General features: G+C 39.3%; 1 protein-coding gene and 1 long non-coding RNA gene across 9 annotated transcripts in view; one reads left to right on the forward strand and one right to left on the reverse strand.

Annotated features, from left to right (window-relative positions):
- The window catches only part of gpr158 (G protein-coupled receptor 158), a 134,433-nt gene extending 109,506 nt beyond the window's left edge, over positions 1–24,927 (forward strand). For both annotated transcript variants that reach the window (XM_062958234.1, XM_003222060.4), the window contains 5 exons: positions 499–737; positions 11,793–11,931; positions 12,774–12,879; positions 14,694–14,840; positions 16,297–24,927. In XM_062958234.1, coding sequence (XP_062814304.1) covers positions 499–737; positions 11,793–11,931; positions 12,774–12,879; positions 14,694–14,840; positions 16,297–17,736 — 2,071 coding nt within the window. In that variant the 3' untranslated portion in view covers positions 17,737–24,927. The remainder of the gene's footprint in view (positions 1–498; positions 738–11,792; positions 11,932–12,773; positions 12,880–14,693; positions 14,841–16,296) is intronic.
- LOC103279101 (uncharacterized) overlaps positions 1–25,814 on the reverse strand; it is an 82,129-nt gene that overhangs the window by 25,343 nt on the left and 30,972 nt on the right. The gene's annotated exons all lie outside the window — the stretch shown is intronic.

Raw genomic sequence — 25,814 nt, forward strand, 5'->3', positions numbered from 1 at the left:
TCGCCCACATTTAGGAATTTTAGAGGCATTTAAAGCAGAATTATTTAAATTTTATGCAGTTCTCTTATTGAGCATATTCCTTTTTAGTAGTGGGAAAATAATGAGCAACTTAAAATTTATCATAAGGGGTTTCCGAAAAACAAACCAGCTGCTTTAATAATAACTGTAATAATTCACATGTACCCTGGCTTTAGGTTAGACTGAGCAATTAAGAAAGAGTGGCAATACATATATGAAACAACTCTGAATTTGACAAATAGCTCTGTTTAAATGAAGTGCATGGTATAAAACAAATGCTTTAGGTATCTGTGGCCTTCTCACTGTTGTTCAACTGCAACACGCATCAGCTGTCATTGCTTAGCTAATGATGAGGGATGTTGCGGGTTGTAGTCCAACAAGGTCTAGAGCACCACATGCTGCCTGGCCGCGTTCTCATCTCTGAGGGCATTTGAAGGGATAAGTGCCATATTGTAATTCTTTGCATATTTGATTCTGCAGGGTTTTGAAGGTGTTCCTTTCTCGAACAGTTCAACGAATTCCATACATGACAAGTGGACGAGTGATGAAGATGCTGGCTGTGATTTTTCTGGTAGTGGTTTGGTTCCTTACAGGCTGGACCTCGGCAGTCTGCCAAAACCTGGAGAGAAATATTTCACTCATCGGCCAAGGGCAAACGTCAGATCATCTGATCTTCAATATGTGCCTGGTGGACCGGTGGGATTATATGATGGCTATCGGTAAGTTGACTGCATTGTTATTAGTGACCATAATTAATTATACAATTGTTGATTTGTATGTGATTGTAGTATAAATTTTTTTAAAAAAATCTGCCACATACTATCAAATCTCATAAATATAGCAGTCTGATCTTGTTTGTGTTGGCTCAGAAGTAGATTCCACTGAAATGTTGCCTTGCAAAATTCATTCAGTCACTCCTCTGCTTCATTTCTTGATTCTAGACCAAATTTTCATAAGTCTTTTACTCTACTTTGTTTCCTACTCTTGCATTTCAATCAACCATGATTTACTATAAATCTTATTTTCGTGTGTGGTCAATACCCCCCCCCCCCCCAATCTACAGCATATCATATTTCAATATCTTTTTATTCTCCGGCTTCTGTGATTGAAGCATAAACTTGCATTCTGATTATCGTGATAGCTTGTTACTGATATTTTTCAGCCAGACTTTCCATTATGTCTGTTGACTGCTTTTGTTATACTTCTCATCGCTATTAATGCTACAGTAGAGTCTCACTTATCCAGCATAAATGGGCCGGCAAAATATTGGATAAGCGAATATGTTGGATAATAAGGAGGGATTAAGGAAAAGCCTATTAAACATCAAATTACATTATGATTTTACAAATTAAGCACCAAAACATCATGTTATACAACAAATTTGACAGAAACAGCAGTTCAATACACAGCAATGTTATGTAGTGATTACTGTATTTACGAATTTAGCACCAAAACATCACAATGTATTGAAAAGATTGACTATAAAAACATTGACTACTAAAAGGCAGACTGTGTTGGATAATCCAGAACATTGGATAAGCGAATGTTGGAGAAGTGAGACTCTACTGTATTTCATTTTGGATAATCTCATCATAGGGTTTTCGTGGTAACAGGCATTCAAAAGGGTTTTACCATGCCTCCTTCTGCACCGTACAGTACTAACAAGTGTTAACTGTGTTTACAATAAAAAAAACACTAATTAAAAAAAACAAGTATTAGCTAAGGTGCCATTGGTCCTGTCTCTGGCAAGGTTACTATTGCTGCTGCAAGTAGCCGCTTGGCACACAACCTCATCAGATGGGCTGATTTGCCTGTCGTATGCTGCTTGCTCTCCACTTTCGACACAGAGCCCATTATACAGGGCTGGGCTTCGTGCCAAAAGAGGAGAGCAAGCAGTGCATGCCGTTGCAGTAGCAACACGGAAGGCCTTAAGAGCAATGGGGGAAACCAGGTGGCAATGCTTGTGGGATGGAGGTCAAGGTAAGGCGGGCATTGTGGGGCATGGAAGGACAGGTTCTCCAGCCCCTCACCGGGACCCCATGGATTCAGCATGATGTGTGGTGGGCCTTTGTGATGAAGGTCTTTAGTCTGGCTCTTCAATAAAAGTTTGTTTGACCTGACATACCATACCATATCAGTCATCAGCATAGCCTCACAGGAGCATACAATACAACCACCATAGAAAGGTAATGCCATAGTATATGCAACTAAGCCTTAATCCAACACAACGTGTTTCCCACCAAAGAGTGGAATACAGTAGAGTCTCACTTATCCAACATAAACGAGCTGGCAGAATGTTGGATAAGCGAATATGTTGGATAATAAGGAGAGATTAAGAAAAAGCCTATTAAACATCAAAATAGGTTATGATTTTACAAATTAAGCACCAAAACATCATGTTATACAACAAATTTGACAGAAAAAGTAGTTCATTACACATTATTGCTATGTAGTAATTACTGTATTTACCAATTTAGCACCAAAATTTCATGATATATTGAAAACATTGACTACAAAAATGCATTGGATAATCCAGAACGTTGGATAAGTGAGACTCTACTGTATTTTCTTTTGGAAAGTTATAGCAGAACTCAATTCTAATAGTAAGTAAGTAAAACTCAAAGTAATACTCAAAGAATGGAATGAATTATTCCTTTCCAAAGTTGTTATGTTATCTGTGTTTGTGTTTAGTGTCATGTTCTGTAACATTTTAAGTAATTTTAAAGACAGTAACTGCTTCATTAGCTTTGAGAAGGCAGCTCGAGAAGTGAAATGAAGTGAAAAACTCATTTTCCAGATTCATGGTTCACTTAATAGCCCCAGAAGGCATGAGGTTAGAATTCAAGCAAAAACAACAGAAAAGGTCCAGCAAATGCAATTTAGAAGTAAGCTTTTGAGTCTGACTATAGAGGATGTTTAATTAGCTCTGTAATCTGCTGCTCAGGTCAACCAACTAGGGAAAAGTGACCCAAATCTATAACTGCACAATTGTAGCTCTCCCCCCAGTATACAGTATTTACAAACATTACATGTGTTCTGTAATTACAGCATAAATGTATGGTGTGCTGTAGTGCTTTTGTTGCAGAGCTGAAAGCATTAATCAATTAATTGGTTTAATTTGCTAATTACTAGCTTGCGAGTCAACTGAAAATCCATATCTGATTAATTAGCGATATCCAGCTGGGCACAATGACTATTGCCATTGGGACAAGTCTGGTTGCTGTTGCAATGGATGGAGCCATTGGTGCTGGAAAGAGGGTTCATCAGGACCAACCTCGTAAAGAAGGAGAAGAAATAATTGGGTTGAAGAAAGATTAGTGGTGGAAATACTAGCAAAGTGTTCATATCTATAGAGAAGTCATACTTTTGTAAAACATTTTTACGTGTCCATGTTTATTTAAAAAAATACTTTTGCCCTATAAGTCTTAGTATCCCCCAGCTAACATGGCCAGAAAACATGCTGGCTACATAATTCTGACTGTGGTGGATCAATATGTGTGAATATTACATTTAAAGACAATGAAAAATTCTTATGAGCTGAACTAAAAACGCATGGCTACCTAACGCATTTACTTTCTAGTAGACATAGGAAGCACGTAGTCTTCCAAATGTTCTTGTTCCAATCATGCCTAGCCAGTAGATATAATACTGAGGGATGAAATTTGTAGTCTAACAACATTTTAATGCCTATAAGATCCCCATCCCAGTTTAAAAAGATGAATACATATGTTTATTTTAGTTAGGTTGAAGAAGGTAACACACTCCTTGCCTTCCTCTTATACTTCAATGTGCTGCTATTAATTAGCCTTCCAAGTGAGAAAGACAGTGAAAAATGGCAGAATGCTATATAGTACAGCCAAGATGCCAGGGAAGAGTTACCAGCTTGGGAAATGTACTTGTCTGAAAATACAGATCCAGCATGACTTCTGGCTAGAAGTTGCAATCGCCAACTTCACTCTGTAAAACTGATATTACGGCTACTGCTGCTATTGTTATAATTTTACTACTACAGCTCTGTCATTAGGCCTACCTGATTTTTCTTGCTTTCACAAACACACTTCCCTATAAGGTTATACTTTTTGGAGACAAGAGGAGTTCTTTCTTGAAGTTTTTCCTGTTCAAAGATTGCATGGATGATTCATTGCCTCGGAAGCAAAGTTTATCATGATTACGAAAGCTTCCTTCTCCTTATGGTGACATTTGTATGCTGTGTTTCCAGTGACAGTTAATAGAAAATGACCTTTTGCTTTCCTGATACTGTACAAATACAAAATGCAATGCACAGAATGGTCAGGGTCCCAGGGGTAGGTATTCGCCCTACAAGCCGATCCCTGTGTTATGTAGAGAAGCAATTTAGGCAGGGAAATATGCCACTAAGAAGGAATGTCCCCTCCACCCCCACACACAGATCCTCATGCACTTATATGCATACAATTGGCCCTATAGATTCCTGTAGAGAGCACTGGGGGACCCAGCAAATCTTTAGGTCCTGCAATATAATGTTTTGGGAATTTTTTCGCAGTTTTTCCATGAGGGTCCTATGTCTCTACTCCTTGGAAATGTGTAGAGATGGCTTTATATACAGAAACAAGTTGCGTTGGGTTGTTGTATGTTTTTCGGGTTGTATGGCCATGTTCCAGAAGTATTCTCTCCTGACGTTTCGCCCACATCTATGGAAGGCATCCTCAGAGGTTGTGAGGTCTGTTGGAAACTATGCAAGTGAGATTTATCTTTGCAAAGTTCAGGGTGTCAGTAGTAGGCTAGTGCAAATGTGGCAGTTAATCACCCAGAGCACTTGATGAACCAACCTGGACACAGTATATTATTTGAGAACACAGAAATGCTTGACCACTCCAACAACTATCATGTCAGATTACACAGAGGAGCCATTGAAATTCAGAAGCATGTGGACAACTTCAACAGAAAGGAGGAAACCATGAAAATGAACAAAATCTGGCTACCAGTATTTAAAAAACTCAAAAATCGAAACAGTTGGTGAGGGGCAAGATCCTGAAAACAGAAGAGTTCCAGGGGCATTCTAATGACTCTGATCAAAGGATGCCCCCAGGCAAAAAAGACAGGAGTTGAAGCTTTTTCAGTGCTAACTAGGGGCCGGGCTGTGGCACAGGCTGGTGAGCAGCCTGCTGCAGTAAATCACTCTGACCATGAGGTCATGAGTTCGAGGCCAGCCCATGGCGGGGTGAGCACCCATCAATTAAAAATAAAAAATAGCCCCTGCTCATTGCTGACCTAGCAACCCGAAAGATAGTTGCATCTATCAAGTAGGAAATAAGGTACCACTTATAAAGTGGGGAGGCAAATTTAATTAATTTATGACATTGGAATGAGGAAGTGCCATCATAGTGGATGCTGAAGCAGCTGCTCCCCCCTGTGGCCAGAATCGAACATCCCCTCAGGAGAAGGTTAAATTGCCTCTGCGTCTGTCTGTCTCTGTCTCTGTTCTATGTGTATATGGGCATTGAATGTTTGCCCTATATGTATATAATGTGATCTGCCCTGAGTCCCCTTCGGGGTGAGAAGGGCGGAATATAAATACTGTAAATAAATAAATAAATAAACTGCATTATATGTATCTACACTAACTATATTATGTGGCCAGGGTAGAATCAATTAGTGTCAATTGAAGTTGCACAACATCACTTTGAGTTTGAAGAATCACACAAAATGTGGCAGATTCTCACAGTATTGGTATGAACCGTGAAGATTATGGAATTCAAAACACCATGTTTCTTTTTGTTCAACTTTTTTTAAAAAGAATTTTCTGGAGGGAAACTTGAGGGTTTTGAGGGTTTTAATTGATGTTTTGTGGGATTCAGATTGGACTTTTGGTGTCCAAAAAGAGGTCCTAGGATGCATTTCACAGTCTTAATCTGAAGAACCCCTGCCCCCAAGAAATAATAAATTCCAGAGACTCAATTTATCGTAAGAACCAGTTGTTCAAAGAATGAAAAAGTCATGAGTTCTCTGGGGTTAAAGCAACCTCTTTGCTTCCAACAGGCAAATATTTGGCAAGTTTGCTAAATAAAAGGGAAAGGCAGGAGTGTTTGCCCAAAAAAGCATTTTGCAGCTCACCCTGAAAATTGACTGCTTTTTCATTTCTTCAGGATAACAGTAGTCTCAAAATGTCCTTTGTTCTTATTGTATAAACAAAATTACTGTGCATAGTCCAACACCCACATGAAACTTGCAGCAAATTTTGGTCACATCTGCAGATTTTTCTATGCAAATTGTTATGTTAGTCTGGAGTTAATTATATGAACCCGATTCCCCACCCTCTGGCCCATTTCTGCAAGATAGATTTAAGCTCCATAATTGGCGCTTTAGGTAATATATTGTTTTTTCAAGCAGAATGATATGTATGTTATTGCTAATTAAATAATTTTAATGTTAGGCTTAGCTAGAAGATGTATACTTTTCATCTGCCTTGTACTAAAAAAGGATTCCTGTTTGTATGGATTTTCCAGCTATAATACTGATAGTTTCCCCTTTTTTGCAGTTACTCTTTATGTAAACTGAGGAGATATTTGGCATTCCCAGAGTTCTATCATAGAGAAATAGAGTAGGGATGAGCTTTAGGTCACACATGGCTTGGTTCACAGACACTTAGTATAAACCCGTACACTGAAAAATATCTTCTCATGGCTTCTATTGGCAATGGTAGCCAATTTGTCAGCTGACCCACTGTTTTTGGCCAGGGGCTGCTTTTTATTTTTTTTATTTTTTATTTTTTGTGCAAAAGTAGTTATGACTTCTGATGGGTTGAAACTGGGCATAAAATGAGCCAACAGGCAAAAACCAAACTCTTGGAAGACCTGCCTCTTCCCATAGTTGCAAGAGTGTGTGAGTAGATTTAAAGTAATTTAAAAAAAAACATGAATATAGAAGACTTGGGGTCAGGGAATAAAGTGCAACTCTCTCAGGTCTTCCATAAAGGAGCACGTGCTTCCACTGGAGTAACATTTCCCAACCTGCCCACCCTCCAACTGTCTAAGATTATTAGGGGCAATGTCAGTCAGTTCGCGGTTACCTTGCTTTCTCATATGTTTTAAAATTTTCCCAATTCATCCTCCTCTTACTTCAGTTGGTGCTAATTGAGCTTGAAGTGAAAAAATACATTGTATTCCATTCACTCAAACAGGCAGAGGAACAGATGAGGCAGAATTGTGCTCTTCCTAGTAAGCTCAAGCAAAAGCAAACTGCTGCAGCCTAGCTTCTGTGGTTTCTCTTTTTTTCCCCACCTTGACCACACTCTGATGTTGCTTAAACACTCTTTCTCTGATTTCCATCTGGATATGCACCTGGCAGCCTCCAAATTTCCATCTGGATATGCACCTGAAAGCCTCCAAATATGCTGAATTAATCCTCATACTATCACTGCCCCCAGCTAGAAAAAGTAATTTCTCCAGGCTTGGTCTAAGAGCCATGCAGAAACCTAACATGTCGTTGTGGGCATCTCAGTTCCTGAGGCAGAGATGCCTGAATCCAACAGGTAGTGAGGGTCTCTGGAGGCATAGAAGACTCTCAGAAGGCTCTTCTTCCTGTTGTGAAGGAAGTTCTATGTTTGTGGTGTATGACTAAATCATGACAGATGGGTTTCCTTCTTAAGCACAATTTGTAAATCAAAAATTCTTGAAAGCAAGTATTCTTGCAACCACAGATTTGAATTTTTCTTATGTTAACAGTCCTACCTAAGACAATTCCTTAGACGAAGGAGCAGATGTTGGCATTTGGCCCTCCTTTGTATAAAGAAAGTGGGAATTGGGTGGTAGATATGGGAGATGGATGATGAAATTTCTGTTTGGCAATCTCTAGTGCATGTTTGCCCTGTAGTCTCTGTTCCCAGAGTATGCTGTAGGCGTCACAAAGGAGTATGGACATCTGCCATGGAAGAGATGAATAAAGGCACGGAGAAGGGGAAACTTGGGAAACTTGCATCCTCTTATCCTTGGGGAAGGCAGTGGCAAATCTTCTCTGAATAAATCTTGCCATGAGAACTATATGAGAGAAGGAGTGAAAGGAAAAGAGAGAAAAAGAGGAAGTAGAGAAGCAAATTCAGATGGCATTGCAATTGTTTCCTAATTTTCCTTTGCGTTCAGTTGCTGTTAAAACAGGTCATAATTCTCTTGTGAGTCATGATAGGCAAACATTTTTTTTTCACTATTAGATCTTGTTTTGCATATTGGTGGAACGTGAAGCAGTGAGCTCAATATCTTAGAGAAATTATGGGAGATGTAGCAGATCCATTACAGGCTCCTACATTGCAATTTGTAAATCTGGAAGAGTGAGAAAGTATCCTTTTATCTTATTCCATCCTAATGTAAACAAAGATACATTAGGCAGGAAAGAGCCAGCATTCTTTTGGACCATACAACTCTTGGGAGACTGTTTCCACTGTCTTTGCCTTGGAAGGCTGCACACCAGCCCAAGAGGTCCCCACGTATCTAGCAGTGGGAAATCTGATCACTAGCTGAGGGATAGGATGAGTGTAGGATTAGTTTGGGTGTCCAGTATTACCATTGATTGTGAAGGACAGCTGGACCTCATCAGCACTGTATCATCTGCTTCATCATTTGCCATCAATACAGCTTATGCTATAGCAATAAATATGTGACAGTGATGAGCACTAAAAAAAACCCCTTGGAAAGGTCTGAAACTGCACATAGTTATAACTTGAGATAGTGACTTTGGGAAACTTGCATCCGCTTAGCTTTGGGGAAGGCAGTGGTAAACCTTCTCTGAATAAATCTTGCCATGAGAACTATATGACAGGGTTTGCCATAAATTACAGTTGACCTTAGAGTACACATCAACAACAGCAGCAGCAGCAACAACCCTGGGATAGCTCCTTTAAAGTTTTGACTATCTCCGGGAATGGATTCATCGCCCCATTGACCATGGCAGGCATCATCTGCCATTGATGTTCCGGCTGCATTTCCTAGGTTGGCTGGGGTCACTCTCAGCAATACAAAAGGCACATGCTGTGGTGACGTGCTGGCAAGCCATCCTTCTGCTACACATCTCTTTGCTGGGCCAATAATTCCAAGGATCAGACTGTAAGTATGTTTGGATGACAGCTTAAAGGATTTTCAGCCTGAAGCTTTCAGACTTAAAGGAGTGCCTATTGCCAACAGCCTTGTTCCTTCCAAAATGCTGAATATTTAGGTCACCAGCGTGATCACCTAAGAGCACTATGATATGGCCAATGCAGGAGGAACTTTGCTTTCATGCTGACAAATTGGTAAACAGAACTATAAAAACCCCGTACTTATTTTCCCCTTAAGAATAATATCATTGCTCACCTATGAAGTGGCTGCAATAAAATTGCCTTTTGCCTTATGAAACCTCATCCTGCAATAAACCTGTTAGCTTGCAGCCCTGAAGATCTTTCCTAGTTATGTTTCTTTCTTGTTATTATGTGTGTGACACAGTGTCAAATACCAATGTATGGCTAGTTCTGTGGTCACCCACACAGACATATATTGCCTTCTCTGAATTTCATAAGAAAGCATCTTGCCTTCTCTGAATTCCAGTAATAAAGCAAAGCTGTTTTTGTTTTTCTTGTCCATCTAAGTGCTTTTTGTCCTATTCTGGAGAAAGGCAGAGCATAAATTAAATAATACATAAAATAAAAAATATACTGGCAGTCCCGAGTTACAAATATCACGTTTACAAATTACTCATAGTAAAGAATGGGGGTTAGACAACAGAAAATGAGAGAAATCTACTCCTCAGAAGGGAAATTCACTCCTGAAAGAATTTTCATGGAGAAATTGTGTCTCTACTTAGTCTTTATCGCCAATCCTTGTTTTCACAAAAAGCCAAAATTTTCAAAATTCAATTATCACAGGGACAGAAAGTGAGGTGAAATCTTCTGAACAGGGACACAGACAGCAAAATAAATACTACAGTGGTGTTAACCCTTCCGTATGCTATCCAAAGCTAGCTATAGTAAAGGTAAAGGTTTTCCCCTGACATTAAGTCTAGTCGTGTCCAACTCTGAGGGCTGGTGCTCATCTCCATTTTTAAGCTGAAGAGCATTGTCAGTAGACACCTCCACGGTCATGTGGCCAGCATGACTGCATGGAGTGCGGTTACCTTTCCACTAGAGGCAGTACCTATTGATCTACTCACATTTGCATGTTTTCAAACTACTAGGTTGGCAGAAGCTGGGGCTACCAGTGGGAGCTCACTCCGCTCCCCAGATTTGAACCGCCAACCTTTCAGTCAGCAAGTTCAGCAGCACAGTGGTTTAACTTGCTGCGCCAACTATCTTGTTTGTACATGGGGACTTCCTGTATATAATATAAGTAGAAATATATAGAAATATAAATGTATTATTGACTAGACCTGCTGATTTTTTTAGTAGACTGAAATAATATAACAAGATTCAGATGATTGAGGGCATTTGGATATCTTAGAGATCTTAAGGTCCCTGGTAGATCCATAAAATATATATTAGGTCTTGCTCCCCATACTTGAAAATGGGTATGAAGGGTGGTCTATGTGTTTTTAAAATGCCAGATGAAAAAGTATTTGAGGTGAACACGGGGCAAGCTAAATAGTATACTTAGCACACTTTTTGCAGTGGTGATCCCCAACTGATACAAGATATTTGTTTATCTCAGCACACATTTTTTTACCTTCATGTATTTCATTTAGCCTGCTTTGTCTTATGGTTGGTCATTGAAAGGCGAATACAGGCATAATTTGAGGCACATATCTTTGAGGAGAGCCTGTTGTGGAGGGAAAGTGGGTTAATGTTAAGGAATGTACACTTAACATTGAGTTCAAACTGCAGCAGAAATGGAAGATGAATTGTATGGGGGATACCAAATTTCACTGTGGCCCTATTAATACATTCAATTAAGTGTGTTGTCAACTTGTGAGCTAGTCCCACATAGACCTACTTCTGATTTTACACAGGTGATGTAGAGCTCCAGAGAACACATGCAGCACAAACAACATTGTGGGACAGAGCACATCCCACACCTAAAGGGGAATGGGGAAGCTACAATCTATTTCATGGTTAACTGCGGATGTGCGCAAAGAGGCTGAACCAGTTCATGGAGTCCCATCTAGACAAGCAAGCAATCTGGCAAAACAGCATGGATCACTGTCCTTTAGCCAGCCCACTTGATTTCCATGTTGCTCTTCCTCCATGGCACACATGGAAATATAAAATACTTTCATTGGCCTTATAGGTAAAGGTTTCCCCTTGACATTATGTCTAATTGTGTCTGACTCTGGGGGTTAGTGCTCATCTCCATTTCTAAGCTGAAGAGCCGGCGTTGTCCGTAGACACCTCCAAGGTCATCTAGCCAGCATGACTACATAGAGTGCTGTTACTTTCCCACCGGAGCGGTACCCATTGATCTACTCACATTTGCATGTTTTCAAACTGCCAGGTTGGCAGAAGCTGGGGCTAACAGCAGAGCTCATCCTGCTCCCTGGATTCGAACCATCGACCTTTCAGTCAGCAAGTTCAGCAGCTGAGCAGTTTAACCCACTGTGCCACCGGGGGCTCCCAACTGGCCTTATAGGAAAGCCAATTCTCTCGCCTAGAACCAACATGAGAACAAAGTGTGATGTTAGAAGAGGTCTCTTCCTCCCCTGGAAGCTTCAATTGTATGCTTGTTCGATGCTTTCACATACATGCATAGAAAAGGGGAGTTGGATTCTTTCCAGATTTCTCTTCTCATTTCTACTCCAAAAATGCTAAAAGCAGCCTTTCTTTCTTTCTGTTTCTCTTCCAGCTGAATTTTTATTCCTCTTGTGGGGTGTTTATCTCTGCTATGCAGTGCGGACAGTACCCTCGGCGTTTCACGAGCCACGTTATATGGCTGTTGCAGTTCACATTGAGCTCATTATATCTGCTGTATTCCACACAATTAGGCAAGTGACCTGGGCTGACCCTCACGTCTGAACAGTCTGCTTTCAAGTTTCTTCCCACGGTGCAAGTTAAAAAGTTTAATTGCTATAAAATGCATATTGGAATGCCCTCTGGTGAAGAGTTCCTTCTGCAAAGTAATAAGTTCTTTAACAAGATTCTTGAGCAATATGTGTTTTCTACCTATTAAATTAGGGCTTTCGTATGGTGAGCCTGCGAGCCAGAATGGCGTGGTGGTTTGAGTGTTGGACTAGGACTCTGAGAGACCGGGGTTTAAGTTGCCAGTGGGAAATACCATGGAAAAAGTGGATTTCTATGACTCTTAGTCATTGGGCAATGGAAGCAGAGAATATCAGTCTTGACTACAACCAGAAATAGAGATACAGCCAACTGAGACCAGACAGTTTTATATCCAGGAGCCATATTAGCTCGTCCCTAACTCTTGGTGCTCCATAACTCCACATTCAATAGGTAGATTCTGGGAACTGCAGGAGAAAAGGAACTTGGTCAAGGCATCACACATCTCATATCAAACATGGCATGTTTCCACTGTATTGGGAATTGAATGCCAAGGTGGTTCTGCATACTCAGCCCACATTTGCAAACTCTGTGCTCACATTAGTTCTCTCACGTGTGCCTGAGGAGAAAGTGTGTGGGTGAGTCTGTGTGCTCAGGGAGAGCTGAACAATATTGTAGTATTTAATAGAGTAATATAAGACTAACATATTTAATTTGGGAGAGGGTTCTTTAGAAATGTTGTCAAGAATGTTAAGAACCTGACATTCATTGCGGGGGAAGAGAGAGGAGAAAGATATATTTGCCAACCTTGTGTGAATTCTATTTTCAGGTTTAGTCTTGCCTCAAGACTTCAGTCTGATTGGATGCTGATGCTGTTCTTTGCACACACACACTTGACTGTGACAGTCACCGTTGGGTTACTTCTGGTCCCGAAGGTATTCTTTCTCCATCATTTTTCTTGCCAAGTCTTTCAGGACAACTGCATGTTATATGGAGAACAGTGACTGGAACCAGTGTTTTGTTTTTTTTTTCATTTTTTTTTGCATAGAGTTCCAAATAAGATAGGGACAACTGCCTTGAGGATCTCTATGCTGTTCACACAATCTAAATTACCCACCCCAATTACTCTGAGATCCGTAAGGAGAAAAATAAAGAGAACCCCTGCAATTCTGCTGCTCTAATCTAATCTGAAACCCATAGAGTTTATATTAAGGCATTCTGCTGATATCGCCCACTTATTATGGACTTTGGCTCTTTACATTATTAATATAACTTGAAGCAATTGTCCTTGTTGAATAAGGTAACCACCTGAGAGAAATCTGATGTTTTAAGAAATGCTTAGGCTAATATACAAACTCAGAAAAATGGGCAGAGAAATGGGCAGGATAATTCTTGATTCACTACCATGACAAAACTCTAATCTGTAAGGATCCTAGAATAGACACTTCATAAGGCAGCTAATTTATGAACTTTGGACTAAATCTAGTGTTAGCCCCACTTAGAATAAACTCATTGAAACCAACTCGATTTTAATTAGTTGACTGACAACTGCCAGGTAAAAGATGGATGCAGTGTTGGCTGCTGCTCCAGAGATTAGAACACAAACCAACAGATTCAAATAACAAGAAAAGAGATTCTCCATAATGACTAGGAGAAATCTTTATTACTGTAATAAGATGTTCAACCATGAAATAGATAATCTTGGATGATGTTAAAAAGACATATTTCAGGAGTGTTCAATTAGTATATTCCTGCATGGCAGGGGATTGAACTTGATGGACTTTGTGATCCTGTCCAACTCTAACATTCTATGATTCTATATTAATGGTTCCCAACCTTTGGGCCTCCAGATGTTTTGGACTTTAACTCCCAGAAATCCCAGCCAGTTTACCAGCTGTTAGGAATTGTAGGAGCTGAAGTCCAAAACAACTGGAGGCCCAAAGGTTGGGGACCACTGTTCTGTATGATTCTATGACTCTTATTAATTTCCTCTAACTTTAGGTAGGACTGATAGATTTAGCCCTTGGTGTATGGTTGAATCACCAGTTTTCAAGCAATTTATGTGCTAAGAATGGGCCTGTTGAGAGTGGACTTTGTAGACACAGGCATGAAATAATAGAAATCTCTCCACATTCCATGATTTATCATACACGCAAGCTGTAGTCTCGGTTAAATAGACATAAAATTGTGGTAGTGGACTTAGGGAATATTTCAAATTAAAACCCTACATAAAACTAGGCCAGTCTGCTGAATATTTTTCAGGTTACAATTCTTAACTTCTATGAGCCCAAGTTGATGTTCCTATTAAAGCTATTACACTGCAATTAATTTGCTAGCAAAGTGCTATTAATTTATGATTTATTGGTTTCTTTAATACTATCACATTACATTTTATTAAAATTGGAAGAAAGTGCCAACCTCTCCCCATTTGGAGTAGCTTCCTTCTTATTGAGTGATAGGACAGAATAATGTCTGTATGTTTTCACCTTAGTTTTATGCAAATAAAAGTGTGAAAGACAGACCTTTATAAAACTCAAACATTAAATCTGAGCACTTAGCTAAACTGATTTAATTCATGTAATTGAGTTTGTCCCATGCCTCTTTCCCTAACTATGTCCTTGCGTTAGCCTACCAAGTAAGCGTTTTTGTGTTCCAGGATGTCAAAAAGAAAATGTCAGTCTTTTTCATGTTGTTTATTACATTGACCAAATTGTTTACGTTGAAATATAATTTCTCATTTCTTTTCCAGTTTTCCCATTCAAGCAATAATCCAAGAGATGATATAGCTACTGAAGCATATGAAGATGAGCTTGACATGGGAAGGTCTGGATCCTATCTGAACAGCAGTATCAATTCAGCTTGGAGTGAGCATAGTTTGGACCCAGAAGATATTAGGGTATGTGTTGACCTTCAAAAGTACCTTTCTTTTTAAATAGACAGTACATCTCAATTTTTACTAAATTAACAAATTAGTCTATTTTGATGAATTCAGTTTTCATAGTAGCTAGCTTTAATCCTAATGAAAGTTTGTAAAAAGTATAATAAAAACAGTTCTATGAAAGCAGGGACATGAAAAAACTGGTAGTTGTTGAGATTTTAGTTGAGAAAACTAATCAAAAGTGTGTTTTAGTGGTTTAAGTGCTGGATTTGGACTCTGGGACATGAGGGTTCAAATCCCCATTTATCCATGGTAACCCATTAGACTTGGGTAAGTCATCCATCCCCAGCCTCAGAGGAAGGCAATGGCAACCCACCTCTGAACAAATCTTTCCAAGGAAAACATTGTGATAGGTTCATATTAGGGTCAGCCTAAATAAGAAATTATTTGAAGGCATACAGAAACATCATCAATAACACCAACAAGGCCCTTAAAAGGGAAAGAACTCATATCCATCATGAGAAGAGACCAATGGGTTTTTTTTTCATTTTTGTCCTAAAATAGTACCTTTTTGTTTTGTGAAGCTAAGATGCACAATACAGCACAAATACAGATGGACAGATCACAAAAAGACAAACAGTCTATCTTATGCAAGGACTTTTCATCATCAATGCAAAAAAGCAATGGTTATCACATTTTCAATTTTGGACATTGTATAGAAAAATGCAAAAATAAAAAAGTCTAAAATCTTTCAGAAACTCTCCAACCTCATTCCCCTTCCAAAATGTGCATGAAATGAAAATCTTAGTACAAAAAGTAAATAGTTTTGAAGAGTGGCTGTAGGTCATTGTAATGACATTATGTCAATCTATATGAAACATGATGTAGTTTTGACCCTCACCAGATCATAAATCCCAGCTCACCATAGGATCTTACAATGACAGCTAAAGTGGAATCATTATGTGAACAGATAGCCCTTAGTATCCACTGAGGTTTGATTTCAAGACACCCTCCCTCCCCATGGTTACCAAAATCCATAGATGCTCATGTCCATTATATACAGTGGCATAATAAAATTATGACCCTTTTGTAAAATTCAGAATCAAGTTCTTCTTTTTTGGATTCTTTTTCTTTGGAATATTTTCAAGCCATGGATGATTGAATCTGTGGATACAAAATCAATGGAAATAAAGGACTGCCTGTATGTGAAAGGGCCTGGTTGAAAAAATAAAGCATTCAGGAGAAAGAACCAAGACCATCTTGTGTTATTCTGATTCAGTCAAAATGTCCTTCATCCCTGGGAGAGGATTTGAATTTAGTTGTCTCACTGCCCAAACCCAAGACTTGGAAAATTTCCCTTTTTATTATGCAAGTTCTAGAATTCTATAGTGGGATTCAGCCTATCTCCAAATGTCCCACTCTGGATTTGATTGAATCCGTATAGTTCTTAATCGTTTTGTTCTTTCCTCTGCAGGATGAACTGAAAAAGCTGTATGCTCAGTTGGAGATCTATAAAAGGAAAAAGATGATCACCAACAATCCACACCTCCAGAAAAAGAGGTGCTCCAAAAAGGGCTTGGGCCGTTCAATTATGCGAAGAATTACTGAAATCCCAGAGACAGTCACCAGGCAGTGCTCGAGGGAAGAAAAGGACCTTATGGAGCACGGGGTTTCAAAGAATCCTGCCACAACAAAGAAGAACCCACCAGATTCAAGTGGGCACATCAAGCCAAAGGAGGAATCACTGAGAAACAGAGTCTTCTCATTGAAAAAGTCTCACAGCACTTATGACCACGTCCGAGACCCAACGGAAGAGTCAAAGACCTTAACTACAGAAAGTGTGGAAGTCATAACAGCTACGGAGAACTCCCTGCTGGATTCTCCTACAGGGAAAAAACTTACCAAAAAAGCAGAAGAAAAAAATGAAGCTGTGTCCACTGAAAATGTCCCTTTAGTGTGTAAATCAGTGAGTGCCCACAATTTAAGTGCAGATAAGAAACCCCTCCACCCGAGAACGTCTGTGTTACAGAAATCGCTTAGTGTTATTGCTAGTGCCAAAGAGAAAACACTGGGGTTAGCAGGGAAAGTGCAGAATGAAGAAAGCAGTAAATCCCACAAGTCTCAACAAAAGGGCAAAGAGATGAGCAAAAAGCATTCGGGCTCAGAGAAAAATGACTCTAAAGATTCCCATCGGAAAAACTCTGCCCACACAGAAGAATCAAGGAAGCCTCATAAATCAGGGATAATGAAGCAACAGAGGTCCAACCAGACCTCTGGAAATCCTGATGCAGGAGCAGGTAAGTCACAGCAGAAGAACAGTGTTGATATAGGAGAGGTTTGCCCTTGGGAGATCTATGACCAAAGTCCAGGGGCTGGAACGTCTGATTCTAAAAAGCATGTCTCCATTGTTTCCGCTGAATCCGAGAAACTTCAGGTGAAGGGCAAAGCTTCTGAAGGTCCTCAGCTACCCAATCAAAAGAGCACAGAGAGATGTGAAGTTTGCCCTTGGGAAAGCCAAGAATTGGTGGAAGAGCAGAAAAAACTGAGCCCCAAGTCTCAACAGGAAACTCCTCTGCTCAAAAGTGAAAATCTTAATAAACATTATGTCACAGATGTTTACGGTGAAGATCCCAAGGAACAGATCCAAAAGACCACCGCACAAACTACAGAGAAAGGTTTTCTCAATAAACTGAGTGATCAGACCAAAAGTACATCCTCTTCTCCAGCGGGGAAAACGCTTCCCTCTGATTCAAGTAGGCCAACAACTAGTAACTCACAGAAACCTTTAACATCTCGGGTAGACATCTGCCCCTGGGAGTATGAAGCACCAGAGTTACCAGTAGTGGAAACAAGTATAGCTTTATCCAATGCAACCAGTTTAAGCTCAAATAAAACAGCCACAAATCATAAATAAGAGGACTTAGACTGTCAAAAGAGAAGTGACAGCAGAAAAGAAGGGAAAAGGTCAGAAGGATCTGCAAGTTCCAAAGAAGCATCACTTGACCAAGCGATGAGCATGCTGAACATATAGGAACTAGGCAAAGTCAGTTGTATTTTGTTTGTCTGCTTATCATTGAGTGCCAACAGTGTTATCAGTGCAATCCAGGCCCAGTACAGCTCCTTCTCCTAGTCCCTAAAGAGTTTACATTCCAGATGATGAAAATATGCCTTTAGACTTTTATTTGACTATTTTTGCAAAATGTATGGGCTTGGTAAGTAGAATACTTGAAAGTACCTGAAATTAAGTGTAATTATTACTAGAGGCCCTACGTTGGTTGCAAGTGGGCATGAATTCAGTAAATATATAAAAAAATCAAATGGAGTTGTTCTAAAAATCCTTGAATCAGATGCATAATACCAGTGAGACTTTGAGCAAATAGATGCCTAGGATAGCTTAGGTACCAATGAGCAACTTTCAGAAACAAAAGTGATGACTTTTCAGTTTTCTTCATCTCTATCCTTGATGGCACTGCTGACGTAATTGCACCCCCCCCCCAGTTATATTTTTATATGATTGCTCTCGTTTTTCTTATAAATGTGCATACTGTTTTGTCTCATATTAAAGCATTCCAGTTTCTATAATGTTTGCAAATAACTTTGATATAATTACGTGGTTCCACAAATTTATGCAATCTGCAAAATATATATATCTAATGTTGCAATCCTTTTTTAAAAGCAGCTCTAGTCTTTTGTTTATTTCTAGGGTGTATTGCAAGCTCAAACAGGCTCATGAAGCCATTAAAGAAAACATTGTTTGTTTTCACCCTGTTGTGATTTCTGCTGTGGGTTTGTTGTTTTACTCTGTTAGGTTCAATTATTATTTAATACTGTATGATTCAGGGTTTTTATACGAGGTATGTTTCTTGCTTGCACTTGTCCATTTATGATGGTTACTCGCAGAAGCTGTCCCCATAGGGAGGTGCACTCCTGATAATCATGATAGTATTTCTATAGAAAGCAGGCACTGTTCAAAAATAAGCCTGAGAACAACATAATCGTTGTTTCTCAGAAAACATGTTTAGCATTCCAGAGGTACTGCTTTAATAATTCCTCATCATGATGTTGCTCAGTTTTACACTGAGTGCACTAGAAAGGAAGAAAAATGTTGAGTGGTAGAAAATATATTCTCGTGAGTGTGTGTAGCTTTTTTATTTTGGTAATGCTGTCAGAATTCATTTTAGGAAGAGGAATGAACTTGAGAGGCCTTGTTTATCACGTTGTTAAGCTTCATAGCTCAGAAAGTGAGGCGACCTCCCTGACTTTAGCTAAACCTATTAAGAAAGTGAATGATAGGAAAATGAAGGCAGGGAATTTCCGTTTTGATGCATCACTTGCTGAGAAATTGTACAGCCAGATCCTATGCATGTTTACTCAGAAACTAGCCCTGCTGAGTTCAGTGGAGCTTCCTTCTAAGTAAATTTGTAGATTAAGGATTGCAGCCTTAATCTGCTGAATGTTTTTGTAATCCTTATTATTAATCATTTTATAGCACCTTTAATGTTGATAAATACCTTATAGTCTACCTTACCGCCATACCCCATCCCTTTGCTGATCATGGTTGCCAGTGTTTGACCTAGATATTGTCATTCTTGCTTTAACACCAGGTCTGTCAGGCAACATTCTGGAAACATGCCCGTAGTTTCAATGCTATAGTTGCCCAGCTATTCATTTTGCTATATTGTTACTAGCAGGGCTCCAGCTTTGCCTTATAATGGGTGGGTGGGTGGTGGTTGAATGGTGAAGGATCCTGTCATTGTCAGTTTCACTACATACTACAGGTAGGAAGTTCCTTGAGCAGTATGAAGGAAGTTCTGGGACAGTACAACCAGGTTTGCTTTATTTTAGATGAGAAAATAAGGTGTTCCAGCTGTATTTGCAGGGAATATGTGAATGCAAAGACTTACCCTCTTCAAGACAGAGGATTTCCCAAAGATCAAAGCTGCACTATATGTGCCACCTAATTTATTTGCAGACCCTTAGATACAACCTTACATCTCTCCATGCACCACTGGAGCAGGAAGGGCATCACTTTCTTCATGTGAACCCATAGATGGATTCCTTCTGGAAACACTTTCTATAAACCTACACTTTCTATAAACCACATGCCAACCAGAAGTTTATTTATTACCGTTTTCAGAATGCTGCAGTCAGCATAGCTACTGATAATGTTGGCAGAGGTGAAGTCCATTCAAATAATTTTCTAAACTAGCCATCAGTCCCTACACCATAAAAGCTAGCCATCAGATCAGCTGAAGAAGGTCCAATTCAGTTGACAATCAGAATGCAAGGAAGATGATTCCACTCCTCTCCTACCAGCCAGCATAGATGTGACAACCAAAAGCAGTCCTTGTCACAGCCTTGCTTACTGATGGGAAGGGGGTGATCTCCTTGTACCTTTAGTAACCGGAAGTTAAATAGATCTCCAAATGGCTGTTAAGACTGGTTGAGAGTAGGATCAGACCAAGAGACATTACTTAGTTATGTATCTATGCACTGGGCAACTCAACTGTTTGTCATTTAATCCTCACTGAGTTAGGTGACTGTTTAGTAGGCCACAGAATAATCTAATGCAGGGGTTCCTAACCTTTGGTCCTCTGGTTGTTTTGGACTTCAACTCCCAGAACTCCCAGCCATTTTACCAGCTGTTAGGAATTGTGGGAGCTGAAGCCTAAAACACCTAGAAGACCAAAGATTGGGAACCACTGATCTAATGCAAATGATGCAGTTCTGATGTTGAAACTAAATAGGTATAGCTGTGGAAGTCACCCGAATTGGAAATATCCTGAAAATAATTTGGAGGCTGATTTAAGGGTTTTTTGTAGAAAATGTGTTCTGATCTGAATAAGTGTATGTTGATGGTTTCCCCATAGAGAATCTGTTCCAAGTTTAGTCAAAACATTAGAGAAGCTGTCTTAAATGTTAAAACTTAGTTCACAAATTGACGGCAGCTTGGGTCCCCCCCCTCAATGCATTTTACCTCCCTTGAATGATTGATAAAGGCTGTGTGGCCATAGTTTACCCAAAAATTGTGAATACCTATCCAAGCGTTGCCCCAAAATGTGATTGCCAGTCCATCAAAATATATTGCCCACAATGAATTATGTGTCAGTTTGTCAAAACAGCCTTCCAGGATATCAGCTCCCATTATCCCTGAACAGTACCATGTTGGAGATGATCAGCTCTGGAATCCAACAGAATCTTGACAGCAAAAGGTTTCCCATTGTTGTCACCAAAAAATCTATTTGTTTACATAAAAGAACATGCCCTCAGTTCAGTTCTGTCTACTGCAATGAATGGAAGAAACAGTATTCTCAGCTTCAGCATTTAAAATAGATTAACTACAGAACTCAGCATTATATGCTGCTAGCCATTACATTAATCAGCACCTTTGTCCCATAGTGCAGGCAAGGCAGTTTCATGGAGTGGAGGTAGTGCAAGGAAAAAATAGAGAGGTGGTGAGGGTTATGTAGGTCTACTGCACAGTGTAGGCATCAATGCCTTTGAGACTCATGTACATGAGGAAAAGATCCATCTTGGAAATCTTTGATCATGGCTTCTAATCCAGAGCATGCAACACAAAAAAGTGTTCATGGTTAAGAACAGAATATGAGAAGGTTACTGTCGTAGATCACAACTCCCAGTGCCCCCCAGTCATCATGACCACTGGGAATTGCATCCTTCAAAAATAAGTTTTCCATTATTCTTCAGAAGAGCAATTGGAAATAGACATGAACCTCATTTGCAGGGTGTATATGTAGATATTCATACAAAGCTAAATGGCAGCATGTCTTCTTTGTCACTACCCTCTCACTGAAATAGTGCTTGCTTGTTTGGTTTATTAGTAGTCACCAGGGCTGTTGTACACTAACAGTTGGATCCAGACTTCTGTGCTGATTTGCTGAAATCATTTGGGACACACATCAGTCATGAGGCTATTCCAAGCATGGCCAAATCTTGGTGACTTACACTTGTGTAAATCAGGAGTTATATAAACATAAGTCCTTTCACCAACATTGTATAACAAGCTATCATTGTGTGATCACTTCCCCCAAGCTGTGAAACAGCTGTCAGACAGTGTCCAGGTACAGCTCTGTACCTTTATCCTCAATGGCTATTGACTGGCCCAAATGGTCTTCTGAGAGAGCTCCTTGGGATTATAACCCAGTTGACAGCATTCATCGTTGTGTGTCTCTCAGATCTCCTGCCTAACCATTTCATCCCATGGGTTTCAGACTACATTTCCATGTGCTTGGAAAACAGAGCCCCTCAAGAGTCCCCTGGAGTCCATCAGACAGTGTAATGACACTTCCTGTGAGACTGCGTGGTGCTCTTCCCAAGAGCCCAAAGACCTCTGTCAGGAATCAGCTGTCAATCGACTCCTGATAGAGAAAGATGGGGTAAAGCGGAGTAAAGACGGGGGAAGACAGTGAAAGGACATGGGATAGATGGCCATCCAGAAGATGGCAGAGACAGAATGGAACAGGGTAAGACATTTCCCCCAATTGCCCCCAATTTCCTCCTAACCTTCTGATGAAGTCCTTCATTTGCGGGTTGAATCTTCATGCTTCGCCAACACTAAATAGCATCTCAGCCCAAGTCTGGATCCAACCCAGGGAAGCCCATGGAGTTGCAGATCCACTCTGAACTTTGTTGTAGTGGAGCTCTGTTCAGAAAGGACTTTAACATTGCTACATCCACAAGCCATTCTCACAGCCCTTTGTAACTACATCAGCATTTGGGCCAACTAGGCCATATTAGCATGCTAATGCACATCCAATTCACCACATTCTGCATCCACATATACAGGTTAGTTGATATCAAAGCATGGAAAAGTTACTTTAAAACCCACTAGTATTAGCCAGGCTGTTTGGGACACTCTGTAGGGTGTTGTTCAGAGAAAAACATTTTCAAGCTCTACCTTGTTTACAGTGAGTAATATCTATTGTCAACCTATTATTCCCCTCCCCCTTTCCCCTCTGCATATATTTTCCTATTTGATGGGTTAAATATATGGAATAACACACCATTGAATGCCTATGGCTATTGAAGGACCAGAGCATATTTGATCAAGCAGGAGATATTGAGGTATGACTGAAGATTGTGGCCGGTGAAGGTACAGTGGAACTTGCCTTTAAAAGTGTGTATATTTTATCTTACCAGAAGCCTTTTAAAACAAAAGAGAGTAAATTGTATTTTTCTTAATCAGAGTACGTGGGTATATATATATATATATATTGATATATTAAAAATAATTATAATATAATATATAACAAATATTTAAGAAATTAGTAAAAATAAAGATATTACAAATACAAAACATCAACTTCCCTAAGAAAGCATAAGAGTAAATAACAGATTGGGAAAACTGAAACATAACCTTTGTATTATAATGGTGAGGAAGAAAAAGAAATAGGTTAGTATTTCTCCCTTCCTCTGTACCAGGTATAAAACCATTTGCTTTTAATTTTACAAAATTGCATCTTCAGTAGAGAGCTTAAGTGATTTGGAGACCAGTAAACTAAATCTGCAGAAATGCAAGTAAAGTAGTAATTTCCTAATTTTTCTCTAAAGCTTAGGAAAATTAAATTTTACATTACAACTTGCAGAATCCTCTAACCTGGGATTTGTGGGTCTGTAATAATACTAATAAAAAAAACCTTTCCAAGCTTTGCTGTTTCCAGAGTTACACAGATATTGTCAAATTGGTGGGACTAGTACAATATTGTGCTCATTGTGTCAAGCCATGTTGAGAATTACAAACATCTTCCTACATTACCATTTCCTAACATAAACCTTAGACTACGTCTCCAGACATTTGCATGGAGTTGAATTGCAGCCCAACACACTTGGAAGGCATCAAACAATCATTCAGGGTTAGTATAAAATATTCTTAGTGGGAGCAGCTTTTGCAGAAAGGCAAAGTTCAACAGTATTGATCTAATATTGGAGCTGAAGATAGGGAACTAGTCTGAAACTAAGATTGTGTATTACAATGGAAATTTTATTTTGTGACCCTAGAAATTCTGGCATATTAGTATTTAAAGCCCACAAAATGAAATTTCATTGGTAGCCGAGAAAGTGTCTCAGTCCAGTTTAACATATAGACATGACCATTCATGATGTCTGGTTATCAGGCCTATTTCTTTTCTGAGACCTTGAATGCTTTTGCATCACATGAAATGTTTATGAATGTTCCATATTCTCACTCGAGTTGTGTACTGCTGTAAGCTTCATAGAAACAGAAATATCTTTGTCAAATGAGCTACTTATTTTTTATGGTCATACAGTTACTAACATTTGTGATGCGGCTGTTAATACTAAAAAAAATCTTCAGCACCTTAGAAAACAAAGGACAACCAAATACCACTGGACTTTCTGATATTGTACATCATTATGAATCTGGTAGAAGCATTGCTGTATCCCATCAAACCCAAGGTATCCTAACCGATGTCCTATGTTCCATAGATTCTACTCCACCAGCATCTATTAGCTAGATTATCCCTTTTTCCAGAGCTCCACCAATGTTCTTCTGCCAAGAGAAATGCAATTCTAGGTTCACAATGTTTTCTAGGAGATCTGTGTAGAAGACAAGGAATATTTTGCTGTGCTCACAACCATTTGCTAGATTGTCTTTTTTCATAATGCATGTGCAGGCTGCATCTCTCCTTTGTTTCAAAGACATGGTTTATAAAGACATAGATTTATACCAATATTCTTAGACCTGTATATTTTATGCAAGACGTACCTGCTTTAAAATATATAAAAAAGTGTTTTACCCATTGTCAGCTTTGGTGGCATTATGGATCTTTACAAAAAGTTAACAGCCATTGGTTTTATGTTTGCTGCGCTCCTCTGTTTTGCATGCATACAATGACAGGTAGGCCTGAGAAAACACTGCCTTTTGACTCTGAACTTTTTAGCTACTCAAAGTTGTAGAATAAATGAAGCTGTGCGTCTGTTCACTCTAGTCTGTGGTTCTTCTAAAAATATTATCTGGCAACCAACAGCATTCAACACAAACTATTTGATAGATTTATGTTGTAATGTATCACAGCATGTAAATAATATAACTACTCTGCAATAAAACACATTTATATTTAAAAAATGGATTTGTGCTGGCCTTTTTATTTCTAATTAGCTTTGTAGCTAAAGGGATGGCTTCTATCAGCAGAGCATGAGAAAATACCATTTTCCTTAATTTATTTGTTTGTGTATTTGCATACATGTATGTGCACACACACACACACATACATACATACATATGTATGGAAGTAATATTAAAATTACAAAGGTTCTTGTGACTTTATTAAAGGCCATGATGGACCAACATAATTACCTTTAAGTATACAGTACTAATGAAAAAATAGGCAAATACAAAATCTGTCTACCAGTATTAAAACGCTCTAAAACCAGGACACTAAATAAAGAACAACACTCAGAAGACAGGGAAATTCCAGACAAGAAACAATCAGGGCCAGTTAACACCTCCAAACAAAGGATTCTCCCAAGCAGGAAGCAGCCAGGCATTGAAGCTGCAAGGCTGTTCAATGCTAATCAAGCTGGCCAGTTGCAACATTCACACTTGCATCCAACAGACAAGAGTTCTTTCTCCCACTCTGAACATTCAACAGATATATAAACCCCACTTGTCTTGTTTCCAACCCTAACCTCACAACTTCTTAGCATGCCTGCCATAAATGTGGGCAAAATGTCAGGAGAGAATGCTTTTGGAACATAGCCATTCAGCCTGCAAAACTCACAGCAACCCAAGAGGCAAATAGATTATTTTGTACAAGGAGTAACTTTTACCTTTTAATGGAAAAAAATACTTTTGGGGGGGGGGGAGGAACCTTAGGAGGGGTTGTCCATTTGGTTGTTATTTAGTTGTTATATTCATTAAGAATGTTTTAACGAAAAGTATAATCTGCCCATTGCACTTTGTACCACATTATATAGCAAATGCACCCGGGTTTTGTTTTGCCCAAAAGTTCA

Source organism: Anolis carolinensis, chromosome 6 (assembly GCF_035594765.1).
Source record: "Anolis carolinensis isolate JA03-04 chromosome 6, rAnoCar3.1.pri, whole genome shotgun sequence".
Lineage (NCBI taxonomy): Eukaryota > Metazoa > Chordata > Lepidosauria > Squamata > Dactyloidae > Anolis > Anolis carolinensis.